Source organism: Pseudophryne corroboree, chromosome 6 (genome assembly GCF_028390025.1).
Source record: "Pseudophryne corroboree isolate aPseCor3 chromosome 6, aPseCor3.hap2, whole genome shotgun sequence".
Lineage (NCBI taxonomy): Eukaryota > Metazoa > Chordata > Amphibia > Anura > Myobatrachidae > Pseudophryne > Pseudophryne corroboree.
Window position 1 is genome coordinate 201,352,481 of NC_086449.1, and position 23,914 is coordinate 201,376,394.

The window sequence follows — 23,914 nt, forward strand, 5'->3', positions numbered from 1 at the left end:
TTACACACAGTGAGTCACTAGCATTGCAGTGCTGAGCATACGGTCAGTGGCCACTTCTGTACACCTGCTTGTGAATGCAAATGTAAAATCAGCCTTTTATGTGGCAGCAACTCAATGCATAAAAGCACACAGGCCTAGTCAAGAAGTTCTGCTGTTGAGACCAAACACCAGAATGAAAAAGAAATGTAATCTCTGTGACTTTGCCCATGGAATGATTGTTGGAGCTAGATGGGCTGGTTTGAGCATCTAAGAAACTTCTGATCTCCTGGGATTGTCACGCACAATGATAACTGTGTAGAGCATTGTGTGGGTGAAGATGCCTGTTTGTAATGAGAGAGGTCACATGAGAATGGACAGACTGATTCAAGCTGACGGGAAAGTGACGTAACTCAAATAATAATGCATTTGAAGTTTGTCCTTCAGAAGATCATCTCTAGGTGAACAGCAAGTCAAACTGTGAAAAAAAATAAGCTACAGCGGGTTCCATCTTGTCTGATAAATCTTTTTTCTGGTGACACTGCTGCGCCATACATTTTAAATGAGAGTTGACTCTTTTTAATAAGACTGTCACGCTCCAACTTCTTGGTTACCACAGTCTTAATCACCGTTTCACTCACATGAAGTGAAGAGCATGCACCTGACCAATACACCTGACCAACACGTCAGCGGACCTGCCATCGCACCGACCGAGTGGCTGATCCAGGAAAGTATACTCGCTTGCAACTGGCTGCTCAACGTGTCAATCAGGAACCCCAGCTGGAGAGGCATTGAAATTGCCCACACAGCTGTGATGTCAGCCACACGTACACACAACCAGATGCGCCAATATATCTGAAGATATATATATCGGCCATCGGCTGTGCTACACGGCCGATGTGATATATTTGTGAACGATGTCATTCACAGACATATAGGGGTATACACCCGCCGACCCGCTAGTGATATATCGTCCATTGTGTACCCAGCTTAGGCGCAGTCAGCCACCAAGGTTTCTTAGCTGTGAGAGGCTACCATTCTGCTACGTCAGTTTGACACCACCTCAATATCCCATGTAAGGTCATGCTGTTACCTGAACATCTATTGTTATGATTCCAGGTGACAGTTTGCTTTAATGTGCAGAATGGGTCTGCCTCTGAGTCAAAAATCTGAGTAGCATGTGGAGCCTAATGAGAAACGGGTTTTGGGTGGCAAATGTTCGGACGCACGGAACAGCTTCATCTTGCGGAATGTCATGGGCGTGTAGCCCGACATCTGGACTTGTTTGAAGTGTGGTGACTCAGACACATGTGGATGCATGGATACTAGCATAGATGCCCATATACCGGCATTAGCATGTACTAGCTGCCGCGGACGGACCTGAAAACAGCGTCTGGCTCAGAATCCGCTCCAATATATTGATTATATTTTGATGTTTCATTTCACACCCATGCTGTACAACGCCTATAAAATATTTTTATACTGTATAATAAAAGCAGAAGAAAAGTATTTTTGGTGTCAACATAAAATGTTTGAATATCTGAGCATTCTGTTACACTATGCTCATGATGTCTGGTGATAACACCTGCAGTGTTTCTCCTAATGTTTTGCAGAATACATAGAAGTATTACTTAACCATGGCTGATGCAAGTGGAAATCAGAATCTCCAAGAAACAACCCCCATGTCTGATGCCCAGAAGAAGCTACAGCGAGCTATATATTTCTTCCGCACCGGAGACCGTATGTAGCCACTGTGCTGTGTTGTTTAAATCAATAAGAAGATTCATTTTAGTTTAGTGACCTGATTGTGTTTTATTTAGAACTTGTATTACTATTATGAGCAACAAGCATATTTACTGCACTAAGGGGGTAATTCCAAGTTGATCGCAGCAGGAAATTTTTTAGTTGGGCAAAACCATGTGCACTGCAGGGGGGGGCAGATATAACATGTGCAGAGAGAGTTAGATTTGGGTGGGTTATTTTGTTTCTGTGCAGGGTAATACTGGCTGCTTTATTTTTACACTGCAATTTAGATTGCAGATTGAACTCACCACACCCAAATCTAGCTCTCTCTGCACATGTTATATCTGCCCCCCCTGCAGTGCACATGGGGGGTAATTCCAAGTTGATCGCAGCAGGATTTTTTTTAGCAGTTGGGCAAAACCATGTGCACTGCAGGGGAGGCAGATATAACATGTGCAGAGAGAGTTAGATTTGGGTGTGGTGTGTTCAATCTGCAATCTAATTTGCAATCTAACCCTGCACAGAAATAAAATAACCCACCCAAATCTAACTCTATCTGCATATGTTATATCTGCCTCCCATGCAGTGCAAATGGTTTTGCCCAACTGCTAACAAAATTCCTGCTGCGATCAACTCAGAATTACCCCCTAAGAGCTCAATTGGTTTATTCCTAATTAACCCATTAAAACCTTTTAATACCGTAACAAAATGAAACCTTTAACCTATAAATAAATTAATGACAGACACAATTTTAATACCTTCAAATTAACATAACCAACTTAAGTATATCTTATATAAAGAAATAATGACACACACACTAAAGCATCTTGGCTAAAAGGTCACAGCTTTTTATTCAACTAGAAATGAACCTAAGAAGGAAGGTGGCCAAGAGGCGCTGCAATCTCAGTTCTAGCCTTATCCGATGTAACAAGCCCTAGGGGACGACTACAATGCCCCCCCTTACTGACGCACTTACGTCGTGGGGACTCACCTTCCCTCATGGGCACAGTCTGAACACTCCCGCACTAGAAGCGCCCCGAGCAGGACAAACTCTCCAAATAAAATAGAGGTCAAGTGCCCCACAATTATGTCTTGTGCCACAGAAAGCCACTGAGATACAGCACTCTCCCACCATGCCACATCACTACTGAATGGGAAAAAGAAGGAAACAAAACAAATCACTGTTTGTGATACATCATGTCCGTGTTGCTGATGAGGGGATTCGGGAGCCACTCTACTCTGTGCAGTCTGCGCATGCAGTGCAGTACTCAGAAGCATGCCACGGGAGGTCAGCACTCGGGGACACAGTGAATGCACTCTGTAGCATACATGATACAGGAGATTCATTGTGGCCATATTGGGGGTGGGCAATTTTACTGGATGAGGTGTCCCAACTACTTAGTTTCCCCAGGGCCTCCACAAGCCTTAATCTGGCTCTTCACACCACACAGACAGAGCCGGCCTAAACTTAATTTCTCTAACGTCCTAGTAAATGCTGGGGACTCCGTAAGGACCATGGGGAATAGACGGGCTCCGCAGGAGACTGGGCACTCTAAGAAAGATTTAGTACTACTGGTGTGCACTGGCTCCTCCCTCTATGCCCCTCCTCCAGACCTCAGTTAGAATCTGTGCCCGGACAGAGCTGGGTGCATTTTAGTGAGCTCTCCTGAGCTTGCTAATAAGAAAGTATTTTGGTTATGTTTTTTTATTTTCAGAGAGCTTCTGCTGGCAACAGACTCTCTGCTACGTGGGACTGAGGGGAGAGAAGCAAACCTACTAACTGCGGCTAGGTTGCGCTACTTAGGCTACTGGACACCATTAGCTCCAGAGGGATCGAACACAGGAACCTAACCTTGGTCGTCCGTTCCCGGAGCCGCGCCGCCGTCCCCCTCTCAGCCAGAAGACAGAAGCCGGCAGGTTGAAGCAAGAAGACGTCAAAATCGGCGGCAGAAGACTCCTGTCTTCATATGAGGTAGCGCACAGCACTGCAGCTGTGCGCCATTGCGCCCACACTAACCCACACACTCCAGTCACTGTAGGGTGCAGGGCGCAGGGGGGGGCGCCCTGGGCAGCAATTAAGTACCTCCTGGCAAAAGCAGCATATATACAGTTGGACACTGTTATATGCATGAGCCCCCGCAATTAAGTTTACACAAAATCGCGGGACAGAAGCCCGCCGCTGAGGGGCCTTCTTCCTCAGCACTCACCAGCGCCATTTTCTCTCCACAGCTCCGCTGAGAGGAAGCTCCCCAGGCTCTCCCCTGCAGACTCACGGTAGAAAGGGTAAAAAGAGAGGGGGGGCACATAAATTTAGCGCATTAATCATATATACAGCAGCTACTGGGTAAACACTAAGTTACTGTGTGATTCCTGGGTCATATAGCGCTGGGGTGTGTGCTGGCATACTCTCTCTCTCTGTCTCTCCAAAAGGCCTTGTGGGGGTCCTGTCCTCATATAGAGCATCCCCTGTGTGTGTGGTGTGTCGGTACGCGTGTGTCGACATGTTTGACGGAGAGGGCTATGTGGAGGCAGAGCAAGTGCAGATGAATGACGTCACCTGATTGGATGGATATGTGGAAGGTGTTAAATGATAATGTAAACTCCTTGCATAAAAGGTTGGATAAAGCTGATGCCTTGGGACAGTCGGGGTCTCAGCCCATGCCTGATCCTACAGCGCAGAGGCCGTCAGGGTCTCAGAAGCGCCCACTATCCAAAATTGTTGACACAAATATCGACACGGATTCTGACTCCAGTGTCGATGACGATGATGCAAAATTGCAGCCTAAAATGGCTAAAGCCATCCGCTACATGATTATAGCAATGAAGGATGTATTGCACATATCAGAGGTAAACCCTGTCCCTGACAAGAGGGTTTATATGTATGGGGAGAAAAAGCAAGAGGTGACTTTTCCCCCTTCACATGAGTTAAATGAATTATGTGAAAAAGCGTGGGATTCCCCCGATAGGAAAGTGATGATTTCCAAAAGGTTACTTATGGCGTACCCTTTCCCGCCAACGGACAGGATGCGCTGGGAATCCTCCCCTAGGGTAGATAAAGCTCTGACACGCTTATCTAAGAAGGTGGCCCTGCCGTCACAGGATACGGCCGCCCTAAAGGATCCTGCAGATAGGAAGCAGGAAAGTATCCTGAAGTCTGTGTATACACATTCAGGTACTCTACTGAGGCCGGCAATTGCGTCGGCCTGGATGTGTAGTGCTGTAGCAGCATGGACAGATAATCTGTCTGAGGAAATGGATACCTTAGACAAGGATACCATTTTACTGACCCTGGGGCATATAAAAGACGCTGTCCTATATATGAGGGATGCCCAGAGGGACATTTGCCTACTGGGCTCTAGAATAAATGCAATGTCAATTTCTGCCAGAAGGGTCCTGTGGACTCGGCAATGGACAGGCGATGCCGACTCCAAAAAGCACATGGAGGTTTTACCTTACAAGGGTGAGGAATTGTTTGGGGACGGCCTCTCGGACCTAGTTTCCACAGCTACGGCTGGGAAGTCAAATTTTTTGCCATATATTCCCTCACAGCCTAAGAAAGCACCGTATTACCAAATGCAGTCCTTTCGATCACAAAGAAGCAAGAAGGTCAGAGGTGCGTCCTTTCTTGCCAGAGACAGGGGTAGAGGAAAGAAGCTGCACAATACAGCTAGTTCCCAGGAACAGAAGTCTTCCCCGGCTTCCACTAAATCCACTGCATGACGCTGGGGCTCCACAGGAGCCAGGAGCGGTGGGGGCGCGTCTCCGAAATTTCAGCCACCAGTGGGTTCGCTCACAGGTGGATCCCTGGGCTATACAGATTGTGTCTCAGGGATACAAGCTGGAATTCGAAGTGATGCCCCCTCACCGTTACCTCAAATCGGCCCTGCCAGCTTCCCTCATGGAACGGGAAGTAGTGTTAGCGGCAATTCACAAGTTATATCTTCAGCAGGTGGTGATAAAGGTTCCCCTCCTTCAACAAGGAAGAGGATACTATTCCACAATGTTTGTGGTACTGAAACCGGACGGTTCGGTCAGACCCATATTGAATTTAAAGTCCCTGAACATTTATCTGAAAAGATTCAAGTTCAAAATGGAATCGCTCAGAGCGGTCATTGCAAGCCTGGAAGAGGGGGATTTTATGGTGTCTCTGGACATCAAGGATGCTTACTTGCATGTCCCCATTTATCCACCTCATCAGGAGTACCTCAGATTTGTGGTACAGGACTGTCATTACCAATTCCAGACGTTGCCGTTTGGGCTCTCCACGGCACCAAGAATATTTACCAAGGTAATGGCAGAAATGATGGTGCTCCTTCGAAAGCAAGGAGTCACAATTATCCCATACTTGGACGATCTCCTCATAAAGGCGAGGTCCAGAGAGCAGTTGCTGATCAGCGTAGCACACTCTCAGGAAGTGTTGCAACAGCACGGCTGGATTCTGAATATCCCAAAGTCGCAGCTGATTCCTACAACGCGTCTGCCTTTTCTGGGCATGATTCTGGACATGGACCAGAAGAAGGTGTTTCTCCCGGCGGAGAAGGCTCAGGAGCTCGTGACTCTAGTCAGAGACCTCTTAAAACCGAAACAGGTGTCGGTGCATCGCTGCACGCGAGTCCTGGGAAAGATGGTGGCATCATACGAAGCCATTCCCTTCGGCAGGTTCCATGCGAGGATCTTTCATTGGGATCTGTTGGACAAGTGGTGCGGATCGCATCTTCAGATGCATCGGCTGATCACCCTGTCCCCGAGGGCCAGGGTGTCTCTTCTGTGGTGGCTACAGAGTGCTCACCTTCTCTAGGGCCGCAGGTTCGGCATACAGGACTGGGTCCTGGTGACCACGGATGCGAGCCTCCGAGGGTGGGGGGCAGTCACTCAGGGAAGAAACTTCCAAGGGTTGTGGTCAAGTCAGGAGGCTAGTCTGCACATAAATATCCTGGAACTAAGGGCCATATACAACGCCCTGAGTCAAGCGGAGCCTCTGCTTCGCAACCATCCGGTGCTGATTCAGTCAGACAACATCACCGCAGTGGCTCATGTAAACCGCCAGGGCGGCACAAGAAGCAGAGTGGCGATGGCGGAAGCCACCAGGATTCTTCGTTGGGCGGAGAATCACGTGCAAGCACTGTCAGCAGTGTTTATTCCGGGAGTGGACAACTGGGAAGCAGACTTCCTCAGCAGGCACGACCTCCACCCGGGAGAGTGGGGACTTCATCACGAAGTCTTCACTCAGATTACAAATCAATGGGAACTGCCACAGGTAGACATGATGGCGTCCCGTCTCAACAAAAAGCTACAAAGGTATTGCGCCAGGTTAAGAGACCCTCAGGCGATAGCTGTGGACGCACTGGTAACACCGTGGGTGTTCCAGTCGGTCTATGTGTTTCCTCCTCTTCCTCTCATACCCAAGGTGCTGAGAATCGTAAGAAAAAGAGGAGTGAGAACAATACTCATTGTTCCGGATTGGCCAAGAAGGACTTGGTACCCGGAACTGCAAGAAATGCTCACAGAGAACCCATGGCCTCTGCCTCTAAGACAGGACCTGTTGCAACAGGGGCCCTGTCTGTTCCAAGACTTACCGCGGCTGCGTTTGATGGCATGGCGGTTGAACGCAGGATCCTAGCGGAAAAAGGCATTCCGGAGGAAGTTATTCCTACGCTGATAAAGGCTAGGAAGGACGTGACAGCAAGACACTATCACCGTATATGGCGAAAATATGTGGCCTGGTGTGAGGCCAGGAAGGCCCCTACAGAGGAATTCCAGCTGGGCCGGTTCCTGCACTTCCTACAGTCTGGAGTGACTATGTGCCTGAAGTTGGGGTCCATAAAGGTCCAGATTTCGGCCCTATACATTTTCTTTCAAAAGGAACTGGCTTCTCTTCCTGAAGTTCAGACGTTTGTTAAGGGATCTTAACAAACTCTCAACGTGGTGTTGGGTTTCCTGAAATCCCACTGGTTTGAGCCACTTAAGACCGTGGAGCTAAAGTATCTCACGTGGAAGGTGGACTCGCTGTTTATCCTGTATGCATCCAACAAGCTGGGTGCTCCTGCTTCAAAGCAAACCATTGCTCGCTGGATCTGTAGCACGATTCAGCAGGCTCATTCTGCTGCTGGTTTGCCGCATCCAAAAAAAGTGAAAGCCCATTCCACAAGGAAAGTGGGCTCTTCTTGGGCAGCTGCCCGAGGGGTCTCGGCATTACAGCTTTGCCGAGCAGCTACTTGGTCGGGTACAAACACATTTGCTAAGTTCTACAAGTTTGATACCCTGGCTGAGGAGGACCTTGTGTTTGCCCATTCGGTGCTGCAGAGTCATCCGCACTCTCCCGCCCGTTTGGGAGCTTTGGTATAATCCCCATGGTCCTTACGGAGTCCCCAGCATCCACTAGGACCTTAGAGAAAATAAGATTTTACTCACCAGTAAATCTATTTCTCGTAGTCCGTAGTGGATGCTGGGCGCCCGTCCCAAGTGCGGACTTTCTGCAATACATGTATATAGTTATTGCTTAATAAAGGGTTATGTTATGTTGGCATCCATTGTTTGATGCTCTGTTGTTGTTCATACTGTTGACTGGGTAAGTTTATCACAAGTTATACGGTGTGATTGGTGTGGCTGGTATGAGTCTTACCCTGGATTCCAAAATCCTTTCCTTGTAATGTCAGCTCTTCCGGGCACAGTTTCCTTAACTGAGGTCTGGAGGAGGGGCATAGAGGGAGGAGCCAGCGCACACCAGTAGTACTAAATCTTTCTTAGAGTGCCCAGTCTCCTGCGGAGCCCGTCTATTCCCCATGGTCCTTACGGAGTCCCCAGCATCCACTACGGACTACGAGAAATAGATTTACCGGTGAGTAAAATCTTATTTTTTTTTTGGTATACAAATATAAATTTTGGCACCCCTCCCATACTTTATACAGGTGCAATATACGACTTCACCACAAAAAAGGGATGTGGTCTCACAAAGAAGGGTCGTGGCCACACAATAATGCCCACAATTCAAATTACGACACACACTAGCACAATCTTATTCACATTACATCTCATGTAGAGCCCCTGACTCTATGCGGCCGCATACCCAGCATAATGGTCAGGCCAGCACTGCACACAGAGCCCCATTTCACCTCCTGTGTACATTTAGTAGCCTTCAGAGGAGTAGAAGTGCCAAATTAGAGGAAATTAACCCCTTTGATGCTATGCTTATTTTGGCACTTTATTGTGCTGTTCACATTCAGGTATCTCCTCACATGGAAAACCTGGACCAAAATGTAAAAAAAAAAAAAAATTAAATGTCAAGTAAGTTAACTAGAAGCAAAGATGTGTATTATATTTCTTTCTAACCACCATCAAAACATACTTTGTGGTTCTTGCTTCAGCATTAATAAACCTTACCAAAACAGTAAGAAGTTGGATTCTATATATAAGTTTTGATAATAAACTCTGCACTGGAAAATTCATTTGTTATTTTTGCATGTTTGGCAGAAATGTATAAAATGTGCAGGAACAATATGGTAGCCCAAAAAGGCTTACCACTGTGAAAAATAGACAACCTACCGCATCAAGGGGGAGATGTATGAAACCCTAAAGAGAGATATAGTGTTTATTAAACTGTGAAATATAATAAAACCTTAGGAAACGGCTGTGATCTGCCCATACGCAATTAGCTCCAGAAAGCGTAACTGTCTGGAGCTTCTGCACAATAGGCAATGCCATCTATAGACCGTTTCTAGACAAGATAACTTTGAGTTCAAAATGTTAAGCCAAAATGCTTCCAACCCCCCCCCCCCCCCCCCCCCCCCCCTTGCCCTGGATATTTTAAAAAAAAGTATTCACCCCCCCAACTCTTTGGGAAGCAGAATGTGACTTCTTCATGCAGGCCAAAAAGGGGGGTAGCCCAATGGCAAGGGGTGTGGCGCTTCACAAGAAAAGACTATCTTTCACCTCAGTTTTGCACTCTTCACATTGGCCACTACAGAAAAAGATCTGATGCAATGGCCCCCACAAGAAAAAATAAAACACACTGACCCCAATAGGAAAAAACATATTGGCCCCCACAGGAAGAAAGTAAACCACACATTAATTGCTCCAGCCCCTCACAGAGGATTTACCAGACCTGTCATTAGCACTGCAGAGGAGAAGAGCTCCCAGTCTAAAGACTAATCACAATGGCAGATTTACCTGTGTATGATACTAGTAAAACAGACCTGGTCACCTTAGTCTGTCCTCGTCCCAAGCTGAGACTTCTCTCTTCCCACCTGGGCAACTCAGGGGCTGATTCGGAGTTGGAAGCAAAGCAAAATACAAGCCAGTAACTTTACACCTTTTCAAAATGATGTTGCACTGCAGTTGGGTCAGATTAGAATATGCACGGACATTTAGATTTGGTGTGTCTAAACTCAAAATTATAAATTGCTGCAACGTCACCCAGCCACCATGGCCCACCCTGCAAACGGTCCGGACACACCTGCGTTGTCCGGACCGCACCCCGACAATGCTCCCATGATGCCCCCTCCCCGCAAACGGCTCTGCCTGTCAATCAGGCAGAGGCATTCGCAGATCACTGTGTGCGCATGCGCAGTGCGGCTGCCTCACATGCGCACACAAAACAATGCTTCAGTATGCGAAGGCCCATGCTGAATTGGGCCCATAGTTAGATCGCAGTCTGCAGTTGATGCTTCCTGGGGGATTACAGTTCCATCAGGACCAAACGCCCTGGGCCACAGCAGTTGAGCTAGTGGAAGCACCGGGAGGACCCATTCAGTGTCTAGTAGAGATTTAGTTTGCTGGATCAGGAGCCCGCCAAAAGCGGGGAGTCTCTTTGTACTAAATAAGTATTTCTATGACCTAACACAGAGGTTCTCAAACGCGGTCCTCAAGGCACCCCAACGGTCCAAGTTTTAGGTATATCCATGGCTCAGCACAGATGGTTAAACCAAATTGACTGAGGTACTGATTAACTCACCTGTGGCCAAGTATGGATATACTTAAAAACTGGACCATTGGGTGCCTTGAGGACCGCTTTTGAGAACCTCTGACCTAACTGCTTGGACCAGGTTCCTCCTTACATGTGTGGTATTGTCAAAATAAAGTTGTTTCAATAGCCTTCTTTACTATAGAGATGAAGTCTACACAAGTGGTAGATAGTGACTGACAGAGCAGCCAGGCCAGATGAGATATCTACTGAGGTGCTAACAGTGACCCCTTGACAGATTTTTTTTTTCCCCCCTTTCCTTTCACAGTCACTGTGTGGAATTATGTAATTCTCGCCCTGTCTATCCTTGGATTGTGTTTGGGACTATTTCTTCTGAGTAAGAATATTTTAAATAACAGGTGGGTTTCTATAAAGTATTTACCTATAGCGTATGTATTTACTGTATTTACCACGTTTGTTTTAATAAATCATAATTCTAAAATTTGACTGTAATTTTACGTGGAATTTTCATGATTTTTTTTTTTTAACACCACTGTGTTGCACTTCTGCATAGGACTATAATACTTACAAGCAGAACACTCCCCAGCAATGGCCACTGCGGATGTGTGGTCAGCAGACTTGTCATGTGTAGGAGTCCCAGAACTGAAGCGAGCACATTGCAGGGACCCTGTCCCTCCATGTGCCGCTGCATACATCTGCCCAATGTATGCGTATCCTGCAATGCGATTTTGGGCACGAACACCAAGATCGCATTGCAAATGCAATGATTGTTAAATGGCCACCTGTGAGAGGTCACAGCAGTGCAGATGTGACATATTAGTTTAGTGTCCATCACGACTGGTATTGCTGTCGGTAAATGGATGCATTCCGTAGAGAGAGGGGTGCCAATGTCAGTTAGAACCCCTATTAGCTCTTTAACCTACACCCAGTCATGTTTCATTCTTTTCACCATGTATATTTTCAGGTTAATTCACAAAACTTACAGAGCTAGAGACTGTACCGACTGATTACGCAGCGGTAGACAGAAAAGTAGGTGTCTGGTTCATAGATGACCCATAATGACTTTGGAGGGTTTTAGATATATATTAAAGACCGTGGGGCATATGTATTGAAAATTGCAGTCTGCCCCGAAAAATTAAGGCTCCTTATTGCCGCATATACATGTGACACCATCCAGCCACAAACAAGCATGTACATTGTGATAAAATTGCGATTGGCATGGTGGTCACTTCAGCTTCCCCATAGAGGACAGCAGGTAGCGCCATCTGAAGATGGCTTTAGTACCACAGACAAGCTTTTTACATACTATCTCCACAGTACCAGGGTCAATAAAGGAGCAGGGACTGGAAGTGAAGAGAAGCACCAGATATGGAATGGGTGTGGTTTGTACCATCTCACCATGTACTGGCCATGGTTGCAAATATTTAATTTGTAGTTGTTTTCTGGTGGTTCTCTTTTAGTTCTTTTGCATAAATGCTATGAAATATTTCATCATATCTGGTATTTTCCTCTTGATAGCTCTTTTTAGCTGTCGTTTTTATTTTCATCATGGTTCAGGAAGAGGAAGTACCAGATGAACATGGCTGCTAAGCCACAAGATGACTCGGATGGCAAGCAGGCCGTATTGACCTTGGAGAAAGATAACCCACCACAAGAGGACTATCTGCTCAAGAAGGAGATCCAGACTGGAGACATCACCGTGCAGTGGAAGGACGGGCAGATCAGTTCTCTGTACACAAATCTACCAGAGGAGGATGTATAAAAGTATAGGGACATATTTATTTACATGCCGGCGGAGAGCACTGGGCAGAAAGTAGCTGGAAAGCATTGTCAGAAATCAACCACAGTTATCCTATTCACAGTATCTCCCTTACAGCATTGAAAGGATCAGCCTTAGATTGCACTGCACTGTGTGCAATAGGATGTTTCCTTTGGGTATTTTCACAATTAATAGGTCAGTTCCGGCCAGGAGTTTGACTGTTGCTAATCTGACGCTTATAGGTTTGAGAACCCAGAGCGCCATAGCATAGACCAGACTAGCATTCACTTTGTATATATTTATTTCAGTATGTTCCTGTAGTATTACAATTGTAGAACATGTTGCATCTGCTGTGAAAATTATATCATGTGATCATGGTAGAGAAACAGGCCCTATACTACAAATGCTCAACCTTCTCCCTGCGCTCTGTAAATTTAAAGTGGAATTTTAATAATTTGTCAGCTGGAACAAGCTGAGATGTAAACAATAAAGTCACATGATAGTATTTTTTAATTACCTCTCTTGTTTTATCAGTTTTGTTTAAATAGTAAATCATATTAAAAGCAATTAAGACGGGGGTTGTCTTCAGCATGCCGCCGTCCGGGATCCCGGCGACCAGCATACCAGCACTGGGATCCCAACCGCCAGCATGCCGACACATATTCTCCCTCTTGGGGGTCCACGACCCCCCTGGAGGGAGAATAAATAGCGTGGCGTGCGTAGCACACCACCGTGCCTGCAGCGAGCCCGCAAGGGGCTCATTAGCGCTCGCCCAGCTGTCGGGATCCCGGCACCGGTATGCTGGCCCCCGGGATCCCGGCCGCCGGCCACTCATACTACACCCAAGATGGGGATATATGAACTAAGCTGCAGCTTTTCAAAGTGTTTTGCATTGAATATTTTTTCCCTTTTAAATCCTGTGGCCAGAGGCGCCAGTAAGCCGCTGCTTAGTAAATATAGATCATGATCTCTGTTTGGTGGGGCATCTGGATGGGAAACGTTTAATTTGCCGACTGTCGGGATCCCGGCAGTCAGGATACTGACGCCGGAATCCTGACAGCCAACAATGCCGCCAGCCAGAATCTCGGCGCAACAAGGCTATTCCCATTTGTGGGTGTCCACGACAACCATCGAGTGGGAATAGATCATGTGGCGATCCCGCAAAGGGACTCTTATAGAAACATAGAATTGGATAGCAGATAAGAACCACTTGGCCCATCTAGTCTGCCTTTTTTTTTTATCCTTTAGGCAATCTCAACCCTTTTTGAACCTTAATTCTTTGTAAGGATATTCATATGCCTATCCCAAGCATGTTTAAATTGCTCTACAGTTTTAGCCTCTACCACCTCTGATGGGAGGCTATTCCCACTACCATTTCTGTGAAGTAATTTTTCCTTAAATTTCCCCTGAACCTCCCCCCCCCCTCCAGTCTCCATGTATGTCCTCGAGTTCTAATACTTCTCTTCCTTTGAAGAATGTTTCCCTCCTGAACTTTGTTAAGACCCTTGATATATTTGAAAGTTTCTATCATGTCCCCCCTTTCCCTTCTCTCCCGCAAACTATACATGTTAAGATCTTTTAGCCTTTCCGGGTAAGTTTTGAGATGTAGGCCATGCACCATTTTAGTTGCCCTTCTTTGTACACTCTCTAATGTATTTATATCCTTCTGGAGATATGGTCTCCAGAACTGGACACAGTATTCCAGATGGGGTCGAACCAATGACCTATACGGTGGCATTATCACTTCTTTTTTCCTGCTACTGATTCCTCTCCCTATGCAACCAAGCATCTGACTTGCCTTTCTCATTGCTTTGTTGCATTGCTTTCCTGCCTTCAAGTCACTTGAAATAGTGACTCCTAAATCTCTTTCATCCTCAGTAGTTTCCATTATAGTACCCTTGATACTATATTTAGCCTTTGGGTTTTTGAGGTCCAAGTGCATGATTTTGCATTTTTTAGCATTAATCTGTAGTTACCATGTTCTTGACCATTTCTCAAGCCCACCTAGGTCATCAGTCATTTGTTTTACCCCTCCCGGTGTGTCTACCCTGTTACATATCTTTGAATCATCTTCAAAAAGGCATACCTTCCCTTCAATACCATCTGCAATGTCAGCAACAAAGATATTAAAGAGAACTGGACCAAGGCCCTCATTCCGAGTTGTTGGCTCGCTAGCTGCTTTTAGCAGCATTGCACACGCTAGGCCGCCGCCCTCTGGGAGTGTATCTTAGTTTAGCAGAATAGCGAACGAAAGATTAGCAGAACTGCTACTAAATATTTTCTTGCAGTTTCTGAGTAGCTCCAGATCTACTCCTAGATTGCGATCACCTCAGTCCGTTTAGTTCCTGGTTTAACGTCACAAACACGCCCTGCGTTCGGCCAGCCACTCCCCCGTTTCTCCAAACACTCCCGCGTTTTTCCCTGACATGCCTGCGTTTTTTAGCACACTCCCGGAAAACGCTCAGTTACCACCCAGAAACGCCCCTTTCTTGTCAATCATTCACCGATCAGCAGTGCGACTGAAAAGCGCTGCACGAACACCAGCAAATCTACTAAGTTTTGTGTAAAATAACATTTAGCAACAAATCGCAGCATAGCTACAATCGGCAACGAGCGAACAACTCGGAATGACTACCTAAGTACAGATCCCTGGGATACTCCACTGGTAACATTTCCCTCCATAGATTGCACTCCATTAACTACAACTCTCTGTTTCCTATCCTGCAACCAGGTTCTTATCCATTTAACTATTTTATAATCCACCCCCACGCTTTCAAGTTTATTTAGCAGTCTGCGATGTGGGACAGTGTCAAATGCCTTACTAAAGTCTAGATATGCTACATCTACAGCTCCCCCTTGATCTATTATTTTCGTCACAGAGTCAAAGTCAATAAGATTTGTTTGGCATGATCTCCCACCAGTAAATCCATGCTGTTTTGGATCCTGTAAGTTGTTTGATTTAAGATATTCCACAACTCTTTCTTTTAATAGTTTTTCCATTACTTTCACTACTACTGATGTAAGGCTTACTGGTCTGTAGTTACTTGCTTCTTCCTTTCTTCCACTTTTGTGCAGTGGAACTACATTTGCTCTTTTCCAGTCCTCTGGAATAGCACTTGTATTTAGTGACTGGTTAAATAATTCTGTTAAAGGTGTAACCAGCACATCTTTTAGCTCTTTGAGTATCCTTGGGTGTATCCCATCTGGTCCCATTGATTTATCCACTTTTAGTTTTGAAAGTTCTGTTAGGACCTTCTCCTCTGTAAATGTACTTTCATCTGCCTTATTTTTATGAATGTCCTTGCAACTTAACTGTTGCCCCATCCCTTCTTCTGTAGTAAATACTGAGCAATAATAATTATTTAGGTGATCTGCTATTGCCTTGTCTCCCTCCACCAAATGCTCACTCTCTGTCTTAAGTCTTATTATTCCTCCATTTGATTTTCTCCTTTCATTTATATACTTAAAAAAAGTTTTGCCCCCTTTATCTACTGACTGGGCCATTTTCTCCTCAGCTTCTGCCGTTGCACGTCTGATCACTTTCTTAGCATCCTTCCGTCTGTCAAGATACACCTCCTTGTCGTTATTATTTTGAGTCTGTTTGTATTTCCTAGAAGCCATCTTTTTTGCTTTCACACTAGTTGATACTGTACTTCTTTTGTGAACCACACTGGCTTCCTTTTCCTGGTGCTTTTCCTAACCCTTTTGATGCAAAGGTCTGTTGCACTTAGTATTGCACTTTTCAGTTTTTCCCACCTCTCCTGCACTCCTTCCAAGTTCCTCCAGTCCACCAATGAATCACTTAAACATCTACCCATTTTTGCAAAGTCAGCATTTCTAAAATCCAACACCTTTGTTTTTGTGTGACAGGAGTTGGATCCTGTCTTTATACTAAACCATACTGCTTGATGATCACTGGATCCCAGGTGCTCACCCACATATAAGCCGGATATCCTATCACCATTTGTAAGAATTAAATCTAATATTGAGTCTTTGCGAGTGGGCTCCCTCACCAATTGCTTGAGAGATGCTCCCTGTAAGGAATGTAGAAATTTGCCACTTGTAGCTGAACTTGCAAAAGACCCCTCCCAATTTACATCAGGTAAATGAAAGTCGCCCATGATTATGACTTCGCCCTTTAAAGCCATTTTAGTGATGTCCAACAATAGGTTCCTGTCCAAATCCTACCCCTGGCCTGGTGGTCTATAGATCACCCCAATGCGAATAATGTCCTTCTCCCCGGTTTCTATGGTGACCCAAAGGGCCTCAGTTTTGTCTTCAATATTTTGTATTAAAGTAGCATTTATGCTTTTTTTCACATACATTGCTACCCCTCCTCCTATTCTTCCTATTCTAGCCTTCCTAAATAAATTGTATCCTGGTATAGCTATGTCCCAGTCATGATTCTCATTGCACCATGACTCTGTAATTGCCACAAAATCCAGGTTATCCCTTGTCATTATCGCAATTAGTTCTGGAATTTTGTCTCCTAAGCTCCTAGCATTTGCACACATAGCTTTCAGAATTTTGTCTGTGCATTTGTTATTAGCAGCCATGTCCAGACCGTACAAAATAAATGACAAGTTTAAAGTTGAAATTACCTGTTTGGGGATGTTGCTCAGTGTTTGTTTGTTTTTTTTTTACTAATCAGGAATCACACTGTGTCCTTTACACCATGACTACACCTCACTAAATGTAAAGATATAGTACACCTGACCACAATGGTCAATGGTCTTAGCATTCACCCTGCTGACGGCATTCTGGCAGATGGGATGTCACTGTTGTGATATTGACAGCCAGCATCCCGTCCGCCTGTAAATATCAGGATTTTGGTACTTACCGATAAATCCCTTTCTCCGATTCCACAGGGGCCACTGGAGTGTAGTTACAATGGGGAAATAGTAGGTAGTAATTGGGAGCTGGCACTTTAAAAATTCTCACACTGTGGCTAGCTCCTCCCCTACTATATCCCCTCCAAGCCAGTCTACGTAAAACTGTGCCCGAGGAGAGCTGTAGTAACCAAACCGTAAGGTAGAGGAGCTTAGCCTCGCCCTGTAAACCAGGCGAACACAAACTAAACCTGGAACAGAACCTGACAAAAAACCAGGCTAGCCTGAACTCAACAAGCAGTCATCTGGTGATCTGCAAACCGTTAAGCAAAAAACCAGGAGGAACAGCGCTGGGCGGGCGTCCAGTGGCCCCTGTGGAATCGGAGAAAGGGATTTATCGGTAAGTACCAAAATCCTGATTTCTCCTTCATCCACTAGGGGCCACTGGAGTGTAGTTACAATGGGGACGTCCCAGAGCTCCCAAAAACGGGTGGGAAAGCGCTGAGAGTCCTGTAAAAACTGCTCGGCCAAACAGTGATGCAGAGGCCGTAAAAGTGTCAAACTTGTAGAATTTGACAAAACGAATGTCGGTTTGACCAAGTAGCCGCCCGACAAAAAATATTCACGGAGACCCCGCGGGCAGCTGCCCACGAAGGTCTTACAATGCGCGTAAAGTGCGCTGAAATGGAAACGGAGGCTCCCTAGTAACCGCCAAGAAGACTGTCTGATGGTCAGATGTATCCAACTGCCCAGCGTATGCTGGGACCCCGGCTATTTAGTACGGGAGCATCGTACAGAACAAAGAAGAAAAACACTTCATCGAACAGCCTGAGACCTCTGTGGAGAGAGTCAGCGAGCCCTGACAACATTCAGAGAGGACTGAAAAACACTAGTGTCAGATTTATATGAAAAATGGACAACCCCTCTGGAAGAAACGACCGCTGAGGCCGAAGCACAGCCAGGGGAGTTGCCAATAGAGTACTCCCTGAAAAGAGGCCGAACTTACGGCCGCTAGGCTAATCTCATTTGGAAGAAAAGCGAAAAAGGCAGAGACCTAAAATTCCGGTCAGTGTGGTTTGAAGCGCAGCGGAGCAAAACCTCCCAGAGAAACCAAAGATGAATGGTAACTGGAAGAAGGGGGAAAAACCCCTTTTATCCTTATTATGTCCCATAAAGATTTCCAAAAGTGGCAAAAGCGAGAAGAGGTAACAGATTTCTGAAATCGGGGCCCAGTAGGACTAACCGAACTAGGGAACTCCTCCCTTCTGAGGTCTCGTGAACAGTCACATGGGTAAACGAAACCAGTGTAAGATTGAACAAAGAAAAAAGGACCCTGTTGAAGTAGACAGTCCAGTCGAGGTAGGAGCCAGGGCTCCTCTACTGACAACAGGCGTATCTGTATCTTTGAGTCCTGCGTGGCCCAACCAGCGCCACCGAGAGGACTAGCACACATAATTCCCTCCTGTGTTACCGAACATGAGGTAGAAATAGAAAAGGAGGCAGGATAGAATAACCAGAAAACTCCCCGGAGCCCTGAGGGCACCCTCGGCTACTGCCGCCAGAGCTCACGTCCGAGAGTAATAAAGGGTTAAAGAGTCAGTCAGAACGCCCTGAGGTCGATCCGAAATCTCCGCCCACAGCGGACCAGCTGACAAAACTCCGGGGAATGTTCCCTCACCCGGGAATGTTCCCTCACCTGGAAAGAAGATTGTTGTCCCCCGCTCAGAGGGGAATGGAGGCGACCACTCATTGCGTCGCAACTTGACTGAAGGAATAGAGTATCTGGTGCCGAGGAAGGAAAAATCCTCTGACGGACCGTGTTGAGAAACGTCTATGCGGAGCATAAATTGAATCTGTGTCGAATCAGAAGCTCCTGGATCCTCCGGATATTCAGAAGCCACCTAATGTACAGAGTGGGATAGTAGCAGTAAATTGTCCCATTAGGGAACCAACGTCACCCACTGCCCTTGAAAAAGAGTTATTCTGTGATCTTCCTAAACTCTGTGGGAGCGGAAGAGAGACCGAGAGGAAAGGACTGACAGTGAAAATGAGAATCCTGTAATGCGAATCTGAGAAAAGCCTGTCCAACGGAAATCAGTAAACAGGCATCTCTGAAGACAAGGGACACGTAAAACTCCCTTTTTTGTTCAAACTGGCAATCACAGACTAAAAGGATTGTAAGGCCAGAATAGGCCTGTCCAAGCCACTTGGCTTCGGAACGTGAAAAGAAAAACAAAGGCCTGAGTCAAATGATATGTGAAAAACAGGGATCAATACCCTTTGCGGTTAGAAACCTATGGAGCGCAGCCTGCAGTATGACTCTCTTGTCATCGTAAATCGGCCGACCCATGCCGAGGGACTCCTGAGACGGTTGTAACCACCCAAGCCTTCTCCCTTTGACCTGCGCCTACCCTGGGACCCTCCAGGTGGTAGGAAAGTCTGTGTAATGGGTGTATAGGATGACATAAAATCAGACTGGACCAAGGATGTTGAACCTCTGCTTCAGCCTTTTTACCCTGAAAACCCCTGGTGGCGAAGATATCACCTGTGTGGAGTTGAAAGCCTGAAAGGGCACGGAAAAATCTAAAAGAAAGACCAGTAAAGGTCTGTCTTGGATCTGGGGCAGTAGTAGGAGAAAGCAAAGTGGACTTACCTCCAATGGTTCAAGAAAACCTGCAGAAAGTTCCTTCCCCAGAACCATCTGCCCCGTAGGATTTCATGTTCACCTGTCACTGTCGCAGCCCCAGAGGTCGTCGGGTTAAGACAGCCAAGCGAAGAAGCAGGGTCCGAGTCTGCAGACGTGGAGACCTCCAAAGAACATAAAGCAGAATCGTGATTCTGACCTGTACAAAAGTATCAATTGATCCTGATGCGAAGCATCCTGTAACCTAGAGGGCAATTGTACCCCAACCTACCTGCTCCGGACGCGGTAGAACCGCGCTGCCGCCTATGTCGATGGATCCCTGAGCAAGGTTGCCTCAGGAAAACGGCAGCTTGTTGGACCGGCGATACATCGAGGGGTATACCCTGGAAAAGTACTGATACCATTTCCTGCCGTCTGCGGGGAAAGGATAGGAAAACAAACATTGTTTGATACCTGAAATTGTGTATTCGGGTGTCTGCCGGCCGTCTACCGGAGCCTGCCCAGCTCATCCGAAACTGGACCAGTCGCTGTCATTTCGTCCTCGGCGTCGAACCCTGAAGGACTTGACGTGTCCGCCTCCTTTACCTGCAGTCTCAGACGAACTGCTGTATAATGCACCTGGATATTCTGAGACACAGGTTCAGACTCCACAGAAAACAGACATCATCAGTATTGTAACATGGAAGGTTAGTTAGCCAGGTTCCTTTAGAAACCTGGAGAGGTGAAATGACGTACAAGGTCTCTGGTTACCAGTGACATTACCTGCATAATCTGAGCTGTTCAAACAGGAGCGTCCTGCAGGTGCGTGGAGGGCTATGCAGATGGCTCCACCGCATACTTCACACCTAAGAGGGAATTCTTTGACTATCCCAGGTGAGACAAACGAAAGGAGAAAAGGTGGGTTAAATAAACACAGCCCTATGCAAGGTCTGCACTATAATGTGTGACCGACACGATTCAACTAAACTTTCTGGAGCAGCGGAGACCTGAACCAGTAGCGCTGCGCTGTGGGACAGGAGTCTTAGCCCTAGGCTATAGGAGCTCTCCTTAAAGTTTTGTTTGGATTCAAACCCCTGTTCAGATACCCGCTACTAGCGTACTGAGCCACAGCGCTATTTGTCTGATGCCACACACATTCCCCAATTATAACTAGCATTAGTAACTAGTGACTCCAAGGAATAATAAAGGGAAGGCAATACCCCGCCCTGTATTTAGTGTACCGCTAATTAAGGTGCACCAGATGTTTCTCGGAGGTTCCGCTGGCTTTTCAAAATGGTGACCAGACTGCGAGAAAAGATGGGGGAAAATGTTATGTGGCAAGGTGGGGTATTCTGTTATTAGAAAACATTGCGGAAGTGTTTGTTTTATCCCCTATATCTGGTATTTTATGGATATATCTATATACATACCCACACGCACTTTTATATATATATATATATATATATATATATATATCTACACACACAAACATAACTATATATGTATATATACACACACACCACCGTGAAACCCACCGGGTAGATAAATACCGTCTATGTGAACCCAATAGGGTAGATAAATACTGTGTATTTGTAGGTAAATAAATACTGCACAGTATATTTTTAAATTATTAATGAGCTGAGTCCCAGCTACTATAATAGAGCAGGTTTCCTGATTTGCATGTAGGGAATGCCGGGCAGAGGACTCTACTGCAGGAGGAGTGTAGCTATATTTCAGCAGCATGAAGTCTGGAAAAGCTAAAAACCCCAGAGACAGGGTCTGTTGCCTAGCGACAGTGAGACCTGGGAGCCCGCTGAGTAAAGCGGGTTATAAGCCTTTACTCACCCCTCCTACCTGCAAAGAAATCCTCCCTGCACAGCCAGGAGAGGAATGAGCCTTCAGTGTGAGACCCCACACACACTGGAGCGGCGTGCTGCAGCGGCGCGGGGAGCGGAGAGAGCCCGCCGTACAGAGCGGGAGTTAGCTCCGCCCCCCCTGCCTCGGCGTGCAAATGTATCCCCCGGCCGCCTTGCTGCGGTCGGAGTAAATGTAACCCCCGGCCGCCTGTTTGCTGCTGCCGGGGAGCGCCTATTGTAATATATGCTGCGGCCGAGGAGCGGTGTGTAACCCCCCCCGGCCGCCTGTATGCTGAGAGTCTGAGCCCGCCGGACGGAGCGGGAGTTAGCTCCGCCCCTCTGCTCCGGCGCCACTTTAAAATTTCAAAAGCTATGTATGACCCGGCTGCCTGTAAGCTTGTGCGGCCGGGTAGTGTAAATGTATCACCCGGCTGCCTGTCTGCTGCAGCCGGGGATTGAAGAGCGCTGAGCCCGCTTACAGAGCGGGCTGAAGCTCCGCCCCCCACATAAAGGCGCCAAGTTCACACTGCAGCGTTATAAGGGGGTTAGTAAATCATCCTTAATAATTATATGTAGCAACTATTCCTGTGTTGGTTTAGAACCGACGACCTCTCTCACCATAGCCCGGTTACGTATCCACTGGGCTACTGTGGATGCTTTTCAGTGTAGTGGATAGGTTATGCAGGACACAACACAGTAAAGACCATCACATCTAAGTTACTCCATATATAAAATCACACATCAGTCTGGAGGGGGGGAGATTGTACTCACCGCTGTCCTTCTGATGGAGTGGCCCCGACACGCGCTGCACGTAGCGGTGTCCGGCCGGAATCTTCTGTGATGGAGTGGTCCCGACACACGCCGCACGCAGCGGTGTCCGACCATTTTTGATACTCACCGCTGCCATGCTGCCGGAATCTTCTGCTGGATGGAGTGGTCCCGACACGCGCCGCACGCAGCGGTGTCCGCCAACTCAGGAGAGCTCAGTGTCTCCCTCAGCCGGGGCCCATCCCGAGCCGCACGCAGCTGCGATGGGACCCCGCCGGCAGCTCCCGCGGTGCAGACTGGCAGTGGCAGAGCTGCCAGTCTGTGAGTGTGTGAAAGAAAAATAAAATAATAAAGAAAAAGAAAAAATTCTTCAGCTAAACCCAAGTGAACCAGCTCACCTCGGGCACTAAACTAAGACTGGCTTGGAGGGGATATAGTAGGGGAGGAGCTAGCCACAGTGTGAGAATTTTTAAAGTGCCAGCTCCCAATTACTACCTACTATTTCCCCATTGTAACTACACTCCAGTGGCCCCTAGTGGATGAAGGAGAAAATACTGAATCCCTGGAGAAACCTGGTACAGTATATAGATTTCTATTTATATAGAACTAGATGTGTCTAATAGGGAAGTATCTTTCATCAATACACTACGATAAGTTCAGCTTACAATATACAGTGCTAATGGCCCAATCCTTGTACCGATTAAATTATATGTGATGGCTTACCTGATTCACTTTTAGGGTCTATATACTGTATGCAGCAGTGCAAAGTCCTTGTTTCACGAAACGCTTCAGAAAACAGGGCTTTTCACTGCTTTGTCATATTCAAGAAGGTGTATACCGTGGAGAATCCCAAGATTTCTCTAGCGTTGCCCCGATTAGTGTTAGAACCATTTCCCCATACACTAGTATGGGGAGAGTGATTCATAGAAGAATGGGACCTCTTGTTTTCATTTAGCTTCTCACGAGCTAAAGTGTGCCATGGTAGTGGGCAAGGAGCAGTAAAATTCACTGCTCCTCCGTCGAACTGCCCCCTTGTGTCCAGCGTCTGCCCTGTAGCGTGAGCAGCAGTGGGGCTGAGGAGGGGAAGGAATCGGGCACTGCTTACCTGGGCCCAGGCTTGTTGGAGGGGCCGGCCCGGACAGAAGCCCAGGTCCGCTTCCCCCTGTAACAGTTGAGAGAAACTGATGCTACTGGCAGAGGGTCTCCTCTCTCCCTATATCATACCTCCCAACATGACCCTCTCCAGGAGGGACAGAATGCTCTGCTCCTGGACGTCCCTCTTAATTTATGATTGCCATCACCTGTGCCGAAACACCTTTCTTATCCATTAACCTGTTCAACACAGGTGCCGGCAATCATAAATGGAGAGAAAAGTCCAGAAGCATAGCATTGTGCCCTTCCTGGAGAGGGTCATGTTGGGGGGTATGCTATATGATGTGA

At 46.8% G+C, this 23,914-nt stretch overlaps 1 protein-coding gene across 8 annotated transcripts in view; it reads left to right on the forward strand.

Annotated features, from left to right (window-relative positions):
• Window positions 1-12,914, forward strand: part of LOC134931849 (organic solute transporter subunit beta-like) — a 104,372-nt gene extending 91,458 nt beyond the window's left edge. For all 8 annotated transcript variants that reach the window (XM_063925623.1, XM_063925626.1, XM_063925625.1 and 5 more), the window contains exons 2-4: window positions 1,590-1,716; window positions 10,947-11,037; window positions 12,197-12,914. In XM_063925623.1, the coding sequence (XP_063781693.1) occupies window positions 1,614-1,716; window positions 10,947-11,037; window positions 12,197-12,401 (399 nt within the window). In that variant the 5' untranslated portion in view covers window positions 1,590-1,613 and the 3' untranslated portion in view covers window positions 12,402-12,914. The remainder of the gene's footprint in view (window positions 1-1,589; window positions 1,717-10,946; window positions 11,038-12,196) is intronic.
• The last annotated feature ends 11,000 nt before the right edge of the window (window positions 12,915-23,914 follow it).